Source organism: Equus caballus, chromosome 1 (assembly GCF_041296265.1).
Source record: "Equus caballus isolate H_3958 breed thoroughbred chromosome 1, TB-T2T, whole genome shotgun sequence".
NCBI classification, from domain to species: Eukaryota; Metazoa; Chordata; class Mammalia; order Perissodactyla; family Equidae; genus Equus; species Equus caballus.
Window position 1 is genome coordinate 160,022,918 of NC_091684.1, and position 10,041 is coordinate 160,032,958.

General features: G+C 61.3%; 1 protein-coding gene across 1 annotated transcript; it reads right to left on the reverse strand.

Annotated features, from left to right (window-relative positions):
- Positions 1-126: 126 nt before the first annotated feature.
- Positions 127-9,663, reverse strand: PLA2G4B (phospholipase A2 group IVB). Its single transcript, NM_001204234.1, has 20 exons — positions 9,655-9,663; positions 8,350-8,422; positions 7,906-8,042; positions 7,627-7,758; positions 7,195-7,235; positions 6,962-7,004; positions 6,667-6,721; positions 6,213-6,343; positions 5,867-5,950; positions 5,539-5,576; positions 4,528-4,663; positions 3,663-3,799; positions 3,181-3,403; positions 2,919-3,036; positions 2,460-2,597; positions 2,207-2,311; positions 1,859-2,038; positions 1,339-1,505; positions 537-723; positions 127-371 (listed from the first exon to the last, which is right to left on the reverse strand). Exons 1-20 carry the CDS (start codon positions 9,661-9,663, stop codon positions 127-129), a joined length of 2,379 nt encoding a protein of 792 aa, NP_001191163.1.
- Between the last annotated feature and the right edge of the window lie 378 nt (positions 9,664-10,041).

Consider the following 10,041-nt stretch of genomic DNA (forward strand, 5'->3'; position numbering starts at 1 on the left):
TGGAGTCCCCAGAGGCTCTGGAACACTTGGTGACGACAGTCTCCCCCCCAACTCAACCAGAGCAGCCAGGCAGACGGGGAGTGAGCCTGAAAAAGAGTCCGGGGCGGCAGGGGCTGGATGGCAGCCTCAGGCCAGGGCACCACCATCACTTGGGCCCGGCCGCTGCTGCTTGCGCTGCCTCCGCCGCTGCACAGCCTCCCGCAGGGCCTCCAGCAGACGCTCCTGGCTGTTGCAGACATTGTAATGCGTCAGGCGGAGCAGCTTGTCCATGTCCTCTGGGCTGTAGGTCACTTTCGAGTAGTGGTAGGGAGAGTTGGACGAAGACAGGTTCACCTCCCCAGCCTCCTTCTCCTCCGGGGTCCGCTGCACCCCTAAGGAGAGAGAGTACCGGCCGGGCATGGAGGGGAAAACACACGGGGTGGAGGATGGTTTGGGGTCACCTGCGGAGAGGCATAGAGGACAGAGGAGGTGGGACGAAGGACAGGGGGCCAGGGGCACCACGACAGCGAGCTGGAGGGGCTGGGACCATGGCTCACCAGGGGCCGAGTGCTCCTGGAAGGAGTCGTTGACCAGAGGGAAGTGCAGCACGACAGGGGCCTCGGGGCAGCCAGGGTCCGAGAACACGTGGCACTCCCCCGGCTGGCGCTGCTCCTCAGGGCTGGGCGAGATGGGCGGGAACGGGATCCCCTGCTCCTGACAGAGCCGGCCCAGGAGCTGCAGCTGCTGCAGGGTGGACCGAAGGGGCGTCAGAAGGGCAGACTCATGGGCTCCCCAGGTCCTCAACGCTGGGCTGACTGAACATGGAGGCCCGCTAAGACGCATGGGACTTAGTGCCCAGATGCCAAATCAGACTCTAGTGGACCCGACAGAGTCAGGCCAGACCTGGAAAATGCCCCTCTGCTGCAGCTCCTCTGGGCTTGACTGAGCTGGCTGCTAACTGCCCCCAGGTTCTGCAACTGGGAGGCAAAAACCTTCCCTGGACCAACACAGAAACTCAAAGCATGGGGTCCCAGAGGTCCAGGAGCAAACAGGGGTGCAGGTGCGGCAAAGGGGACCCAAATATGGAATACATCTGAAAACATCACCAGCTCCCCCCCCACTCCAACTTCCAGAGCAGAGTAAGAGTCCCTGGTGGTGAATTCACAGAATCCACGGTCTTCCTTTCACATGGTGTCACTGTCATAGCCCTTAAGGGAAACTGGACCAGGTCCTGGACTCCAAGGTAGATTTCCCCAGGGGCAGAGCCAGGATGTCAGGCCTAAGGTTCCCCACTGCCTCCCAAGCCTGCCCCAGCACCTCAGGTCCCACCGTGACATGTCCTGTCCGCCCCCAGCCCACCTGAAAGGCTCCATGGAGGTTGTAATCCAGTGACAGGATGAGGTCCACATCCCGGGTAGGCCGCAGGAGGGGTGGGCAGCTGGTGTTGACAAGGTAGCCGACATCCAGCAGGCAGAGGTGGGGCTCTGCGGGGGTCAGCTGGTTGGGGAGCCCGTCCAGTTTGGTGGCTGGGAAGGTTGAGAGGATGGGGTGGGGAAGCAGCAGCTGTCATTGGTGCTGGGGGCACCAGATCCCCCTGGCCTAACGCCAGCTCCTCGCTGCTGGTGGAAGGAGACTCTGCTCTCTGGCCCCTGCCCTCTCCCGCCAAAGTAGCACCTCTACTTCCCAAGGCCTGAGACAGGTCCTGATGCCCAACACATGGAGAGGAGAAGGGGCTCCTGCTCCAAGGGCCAGGGAACGGAGCTCTCAGGGCTTGGGGCTGAGGGGTTGGAGAGTGCGGGAGTCTGGACCAGGGACCCAAGGCTCAGGCGGCGGTGGGAAGACTTTGGAGAGCTGGGACCAGGGGGAGAAGAGCGGACACCTTTCCAGAAGGAGAAGTAAGGATGCTGGAAATAGTCCTTGTGGAAATGGAGGCCATGCAGAAAATTGTGGGAGGCCTGGGCAAGTGGGCGCAGCGTCAGAAGGTCGGTGAAAAACTCAGCCATCCTGCTGGCCATGGTGGGAGGTTCTTCTATCTTCAGAAGAGGGACCTGCTCCTTGTCTGCACAGTCAGGGGGGGAAGTGGGGCATCTTTCAGGAAATAGCAGCCCCTGGACCTTTATCCCAGCCTCTGTGGACTCCCACAGGCCTGAGAGCCACTCCACCATCCTCCAGAGCCAGCCCCACAGGCTGCCCTTCCACATCCTTACAAAGCCGCTCAGGCACCTACCCAGGCTGGCTTGAGCCTGTGCCCAGCGGTCCCAGAACTGGCTGGGCTCTGAGCTCCAGTACAAGCTGTCCTGGAGGTTGGCTGCATACAGGTTGCTCCAGATGCCTAAGAGAGGGGACACGAGGGGAGGAGAGTGCCCCACCCCGTCACAACCTGGCCTTCCCCACCACCCATTCGGGACCAGGGAACTGAGCTGGGAAGGTCGTCCATGTCCCCCAAGCCCCAACTTCGCCAGCCTTCCAGACCCCCTCACCTTCCAGGAAGCAGATGCGGGACTCAGGGAGCCGCTTCGTCAGGCGCCCCATGAAGAACTTGGAGCCGAAGAGCTCAGAGGGGACGAAGGCGCCGTACTTGGGGAAGCCGACCTCGTAGGGGGAGAACTCGACCCACTCTGTGAGGAGGCCACACAGCCTCACTGCAGGGCCCAGAACCTGAGAACTCTTGGGCACCAATGCACCCACCACGGGCTTCACATCAGGGCAGCCTGGTGACCAGGAGGCTCGGCCTCGTTGCTGGCCCTTTGAGCATGGGAGCCAAGGCCAGTGCCCCCATCCCCAAGCCTGAGTGACTCTGGTAGAATGACAGTCTCTGGAGAGCATGGGACCTGACCCCAAAGAGGTGGGTGTAAAACCCACACCATACACACACAGCCCCCGCAACCCCTCACCCCGCCGACTGCGAGAGCACAGGTCTCAGTGCCAGGGCTACGCACCCGCAAATTCAAAGGTGGTTAGGTTCCGCTCCTTGGTGTTGAGGGCACAGTAGATGGGCAGAGGGTTCTGGCCGCGACTCAGGGCCTCCCGCTGGTCTGAGAGTTTGTGGTCATGGGGCTGGAGCAGGGAGTGATTTGAACCTAAAGCTGTGGCGGCCTGGGGCCTTTCCCACCCCTGCTGCCCAGGGCTGCTCACCACCCCCAGCCCTGCCCCGGCTTTGGCCGCCCCCGCCTGCACCCCAGGCTGCAGCCCTCCCCACACCTCATCATGCAGGAGCGCCTCGTTGATGAGGGCCCACAGGTTGGTGAAGCAGGTCGGGTAGCCCAGGCGGGCACGCTCGGCCAGCTCCTGCTGGTACCGTTGCAGCTGGCTGGGGGCCAGCACGCCCAGCTTGCTCTTGGTCACCTGGGCCTTCAGCAACTCAGTGGGCCCTGCCAGGTCCTTCTGAGACCACTCTGGGTCCTCATAGAGGTTGGCCAAAGCCCTGGGAAAAGCCAAAGGCAGGGCATCGTCACTCAAGGACCCCATTGCCTGCCTTGGGCTTTCCGTTCTAGGACAAAAGCCTGGCAGGCACCTTCCCAGGGTCCCCTTGAGCACATTTCTCTCAGGCACACGTGTTCTCCCAGCCCTCCCAAGGTGGTCAGAGAGGCCTGTGGGGTCTAAGAGCCTTCCCACCCGGACCCACCTGCCACGACCCAACTAGCCACCCCCAGGCTCCTGCACTCAACCTGCTGCCAGCTCACCAGGTAGAGCCCGAGGCCCCTGTGATGTAGGAGATGCAATCCAAGAGGCCCAGCTCCCTCAGGCCAGCCAGGTGCCCATACAGGGAAGTCATTGCCCGGGTCCCACCGCCAGTGGCCATAATGGCTATCACTGGGATCTGGAAGAGAAGATAGCTAGGCTCAGAGAGGCCTTAGGGAGGGGGAAGGCCAAGCCACAGGCAGGGGAGGTAGTAAGCCAAGCGGCACTCAGCTCACCCACAGCCAAGGTTGGTCAAGCTCTGATCAAGGCTCTTGGGCCGAGTTCTAGTCAGGCCTACTGAGGAGGGTCTGGTCAGAAACAGCCTCGAGAGGGTCAGGCTTGTCTGGTTTTAAGAACTCCAGGAAAAATGGACAAGTTCCAGGCCTCATCTCCTCACCTCTAGCCCCTGAGGATTCTGGTGATCCCTTTCTAGAAGCCCCAGGGCCACCTCAACAGTCTCCCACACAGCCACCCCTCCCCTCTTGCAAGGAGATGCCACAGGCTGATCTGAACTTCCAGGGACTGCCCAGGCCGGCAGGCAGCCCTCAGGCCGCAGGTCTCATTGATCAGTCAGACCAGGCCCGTCTCAAAACCCGGACCGGGCCAAAGATTGAGAAACAACCAGAAGGAAAGCTAGCCCAGCAGGGGAGTTGTGTCTGCGAGCTCCAGGTGCCCCATATAATGCTCTGCATTTGATGTCATCAAGCTCCTGATACCATCAAGTGAGGGGGAAGCAGAGCAGGGGCTGGCAGACAGGGGGCAGGATCAAGCCCCGCTTGGCACCAGCTCTGGTCTGGTTGGGGAAAAACCAGTTCCAGCACTCAGCACTGCCCGAAGACCCCACCCAATCCAGCCCAGCACCCAGACCTCGTCCTCCTTCAGGTCTCCATCCAGCTGCAGGGCCTGCTTCAGGGCCCTGGCCACCACCTGCTTCCTCCTGCTCAGGAAAGCCTGCTCCTCGGTGCAGAGCCCGCAGCCCAGCCGCACAGCCAGCTCCCTCGGTCTGGGTGGGGAGGAAGGACCATGAGGCAGCAACTGGCCTCGTCAGATAAAGGGAAGCTGAGTCTGTCTGCCCTGAAAAGCCCACTGCCATCTCTCCTCTCCTCTCCACACCCCTCACCCCTGCTTCTGTGTCCTAGTGAAGCGTGACGTGTGTGGGTGCAATGGGGAGAAGGGGAGCCCAGACCCACGTGGGGACACACTTGGGGAACGCAGTAAAGTGGATTCACAGGCATGCCAGGAAGCTGGTGACTGAAGAGGCCCTACCAGGGTCCCGGGTGTAGACAGGCCCCTGGTGGGACCCAATACCATAGATCTACTTCTGCCTCTCAGCTTCTCTCCCTCACCTACATGAACATGACTACAGAGGGGGCGGGAAACAGTGTCCCCACCTCTTCGTGGTGAGAAGCTTGTCTCCCAGGCATGCGGAGGGCCAGGGTGGACGACTCCTCTCATCTCACGAAGGTTAGCTAAGGTCCACCCACAACAGCTGCACCCGAAAGGGCACCATTTCTCTCCTCTCTTGGTTTCCTTGCCTTCTCTGTGCCTCAAACCACTCTCCTCACCTTCCACCTGGTTTTCCAGCCAAACATTGATCCAGTGCCTCCCAAGCACCAGACACTGGGCAAGACACACACCCCTCTGAAGGGGAAAGCAGAAACGCAAGTGAAATGTTAAGGGCCTTTCTCTGCTACGGCTCCCCCAGCACTTTGTGCTCTGCCCTGGGAGCCAACCCCTGAGTGTCCGCAGAGAGGACGCATGGCGACCGTGCTGGGAGCCACCCTGTCTCTCGCCTTGCTCCTCCAGGGCGCAGGCCTGACTGCCGCCTCCGTAACTGGCTGCCTCCCCATGACCTTCCCAGTGCCCGCCCAACCTCACCCTTCTTCTTTTTTCAGCTCCACTCTCATCAGGGGCTCCTGAAAACCATGAATGTTACAGTCACAAAGGCTGGTTGCCTGTGCCTCTGGCCCCAGCCTGAGCCACACCCCACCATGTCCCCATGCTCCCTTGGGTCCCCAGCCATCTCCACAGGGGCCAGGCCTGAGCCTGAAGGTAGGGATACTCAGAGGACCCTCTCCCCAGAGCCTGGCCCCAGCACTTGTCCAGGGTGTAGCCTAAGGACGGAAGCTGCTACAGGAGCAGGCCCTCAAGGCCTGGGGTCCAGCCCTGCCCACGCATCTGGCTTTCTTCCTCTGGTGACCAGTACCTGGGATGTAGGGAAGACGAGCCTCACCACTTGGCCAGAGGGCAGGGCCCTCAGGGGCACCTTCAGTTGCTCTTGGGGGGCATCCTGCAGGGGGGATGAAAGGAGACTAAGGATCTCTACCCTCCGCTCCATCAAGGGCCTCACCCATTGCCCCTGGAGTGACAGAGAAGCAGTAGGAAGGGGGACAGGAGGCTGCCATCGACCCCACCCTCTTCGCAGGGTACCTGACTCTGCCAGGGAGTGATGGGGGCTCAGGGTGAGCAGAGGCAGAGGCTAGGAGGAGGAGCTGAGGGAAGGAGGGAGAAAGGCTCTGCGGGCTGCCTCACGGGAGGGAGTGGCACCCTACCTGCAGATGGATACTCAGCTCCTGCTCCCAGCAGGCCAGGCAATGGAAGCAGAAGGAGCCGGCACCCACAGAGGCCTCCTGCGGGCCCTCACAGGACCCGGGAACCATAAGCTGCACTCTGCGCTCTGACCCTGGAAACAGGAACCAGAGCAGAGGCCGGGAATGGGATCTCCGCCCAGAAAGGTCCTTGTCTTGCCTAAGGGGGTTGGGGGACATTTTGCTCCCCCCACTGAGACGGAGGTCTGACCCAGGCTGAGGCTGGGAGATGGAGCCACCCCAGCCCCTCTGAGGACTAAGGGGAAAAGCTCAGGCCCGGGGGGCCCAGCATGGATTTGCCCCCAACACCCACTCCTGCCTGGGGCACCAGAGCCGAGGGCAGCTGGTGAGGGCTCCTTAGAAAGGGGGAAGACCAGGGCTGAGGGCAGGGGGCCATCCCCGTGGGTCGAGAACTCACCTTGCTGGTCCCCTGCCTCCTCCAGTCGAACATGCAAGCAGGAGAGTTCCCGGGCCTGAGTTGTCAAGAGAGCCCCTCAGACGCGAACCCCTGGCCTGTCAGAGACCCCACCTTCCCAGCATCCTGCTTCTTGTTTCTCAGACTTTATTACCTTGGCCCTGAGCCACCAAACATTCACTTGAGAGTGTATCCTCTTGAGGAACTGAAGTCCCAGGGCCCCCCACTTTGGCTCTACCCACTGACCCCCATGGCGGGCCCAAGCTTCAGGCCCGGGGAGGAGGGGTTCTCAACTCACCACCAGGATGCCATTGCTGATGAGCTGCTCAGCACAGTCTGTCCTGAAAAGAGCCCCCAGTGACCTTAATGGGAGTCCAGGTTCCCCGGCTCTCACCCCTCAAGCAGGCCTGGGTGTTCCTCCTCCACCACTGGATGTCTCCCGGGGTGGGGTGTCGGCTCTGGGTGTGCTGGGCTCTGTCCTTCCCGGAAGGAAGCACCCCTACCCGGGAATCCCCACGGCCCCTGACTCACAAACTCTGTAGCCGAAATTCAACTTCCAGCTGCTCCTCACCCTGGAGAAAGAAGCAAGTTAGAAAGGGTGAGGAGTGTGAGTGAGCGTGTATGTGCACGTGTGGGTGCGTGTGCAGATTCCCACCCAGACGCCAGCTGGGGTTGCTGGGGCCTCAGCCGAGTGCTGAGAGCCATTGTCCATCCCCAGGCTGCTCTGTCCACCTTCTCTGGACCGCTCCAAGAAAGCCGCCCTTAGCTCAGAGGCCAAGAAGGAGGGTCAGGGATGGGACTGCTCCTCAGTGGACAGTAGCTCCTGGCTGACAGAGGCCTCTGGGATGCCAGGGAAGCCTGGGCCACTCACTGGTCCAGAAGAAGAGGGCCATGTACCTAGCCACCCTCCAAAGCGTCCCCTTTCCCAGGCTGAGGCCCTCCGCTGCCCTGTGTCAGCCTTGCCTGAGCGCTCAGCGAGAAGCTTTCACGGCGGAACTCGCCAGCCCGCAAAGTCCCCACGTCAAACAGCACCGACAACACGGGGTCATCATTGGTCAGAAGGTCCTGGTCAAAGACGTTCAGTTGCACGACATTCTGGAAGGGAAACAGAGCAAGGGGCTGCAAGATGGAGTGGTGGGATAGGACGGTGAGCAGGGCAGGGGCAGGGAATGAGGGGCTGGGAGGGGACAGTGGCAGTGGGTGGACAGGGACAGTGAGCAGGGCCGCCTGCGCCTGGCCCACCTTGAGCTGGCTGTGGATTTGGAAGTGAAAGCTCTGATTCCAGATGGGGTTTCTGCTGTTCTTGACTATGCGTGTCTGCAGCCTGTGGCTGGAGGCCGTGGGCAGCCAGAGAGTCACATAGCAGTCAGAGGGGGTCACTGCAGAAAGGAGGAATGAGCTTCCAGTGTGGCCAAGAGCCACTGCCAACCCAGCTGCCCAGTCCATGTCCTCCCATCACAGGCAGCCCCGGGGGACCCAGAGACCCAACCCACGGAATGGGGCTGGGTCAGGAGGCAGAAGGAGCAGAGGCTGAGGCCTGATGGCAACATTCCACCCAGGACCTCCTCTTGGTACCCTCTCCAGGACCCCCTGCACGCCCAGCCTTACTCACATCTCTTCCCACTGCCCCTGCCCCACCCTGAATCCAGCTGCAGAACCGCTGCCCTCCCCAGGCCCAGCACTCACCCAGGTCCTTAGAGGGCAGGCCGCGGGCCTGCAGGACACGGATGGTGAGAAGGCAGGTCCCGGGCACCTTTGCCTGAAGAGGGAGAGAGGGACAGGCTTGCTGCAGGCTGATGGGCCCCAAGGTGACAAGGACCGAAGGGGAAGCTAGGGCAACCCTCGAGGCCTAATCCTGCCCAGCCACAGCCCTGCCCTCCACCCCATCCAAATCCTGAATGGAAAGGAGGCTGCGGCATCTCCTGATGACGCTTGCCAACACTTACCACAACGCTCCGGGCCAGCTCCCGTCCCACGGCTGCCTGCACACTAACTCATCTAATCACACAACTGCCCTGTGCGTGGGGACTGCTTATTATGGCCAACGCCACAAGGAAACTCAGACATAGAAAGGCTAAGTAGTCACCTGCCCGAGGTCCAGGGCCAGGACTGGACCAGGCTAGCTTGACTTGTGCTCTCAACCCCCCACTTACCTGCCTCCAGGTCCTGGTACAGCCTCCTTTGGTCTCTGCACCCCATCCCTCTGGCTCCCCCTTGCTAAGCAGCCTTGAGGCTGGTCTTGGGCGGCAAGAGGCCCAGGATCGGGGGGATATAGGCTACAGAGGTAGGGGAGAGGCACGTCAAGGCCTAACCTAGCCCAGGGCCATGGTTGAGTTGTCCCCATACTCTACACCCCTGGCCAGGAGAGGCCAAGAGAGAATTCTGGAAATCTGCTCTCTGTCAGGATAGGAACAGCAGTTACTAGCTCAGACCACCTTCAGGCTGTCAAGCCCTCCAGGTCCTACAAGACCAGGCTGAGGAAGGTCCTCTGGCAGCTCCATCCAAACCCACGACCCGGGGTCCGGGACGTAGACCCTGGCAGCTGTGCCAGAGCAGGGAAGCCTGTGCCAACTGGTCGTTCCTTCTGGCCTTGAGCCCTGCCTCAGGAGGGGCCCTAATGGATGGAGTCCAGGGGCAGAGCTGGGGAAGCTTATCTATCAGTGTCAGCCCTGGGGCGCCCACACCTCAAGCAACTGAGTCAGAGGGAGGACCAGAGCAGCCGCTTCCTTCTGGGGCCCCAGGATGGCAACTGGGAGCCTGAGTTCTCAGGGCCAAATCCACAGTGCCCCCATCTCTAGGGCACGAACAACTCAGGATGACCCCTCATCCCAAGACCCTGCCTCTTCCCTGGCTTCTGTTCTCCACCCTGGTTCAAGGCTAGCAAACCCCCCTCTACACCTGGAGAAGCCCACAGCTCCCTTACGAAAGTGTTAACCAGGCCTGGGGGAACCAGAGATCAGAGTTGGGGTCCAGTGCCCTACTGGGTCTTACCAGAGCCATGAGGCTAAGAGTCCTCGGGAGCCAGGAATGATGGGCAGTGACCCAAGGACAGAGGACTGTGGGCTTTTTAACCCAGAGCCAGGGATGTCCCAGCTGGTCCCAAGCTCCTCCCTGGTCCCTCCCAACCGCCTCCGCTCCACCCAGGCCCCACGCCTACTCCTGGACCAGCCACTTGTCCAGGAAGTGAGCCACCTTAAACCTGTATGAAGTGCTGACACCCCCACGGTGGGGGCTCAACACGTCCAAAGACCCATTCTCTCCAACCATCGCCATCTGTGCCTGCACTACCCAACCCTGCTCTCCCAGCCCTGACCTAGAGGTGGGGCCCCCAGGAGAGCTCATTGTCAGAGGCTGAGCAGAAAGGAGACTGGAAGGTGG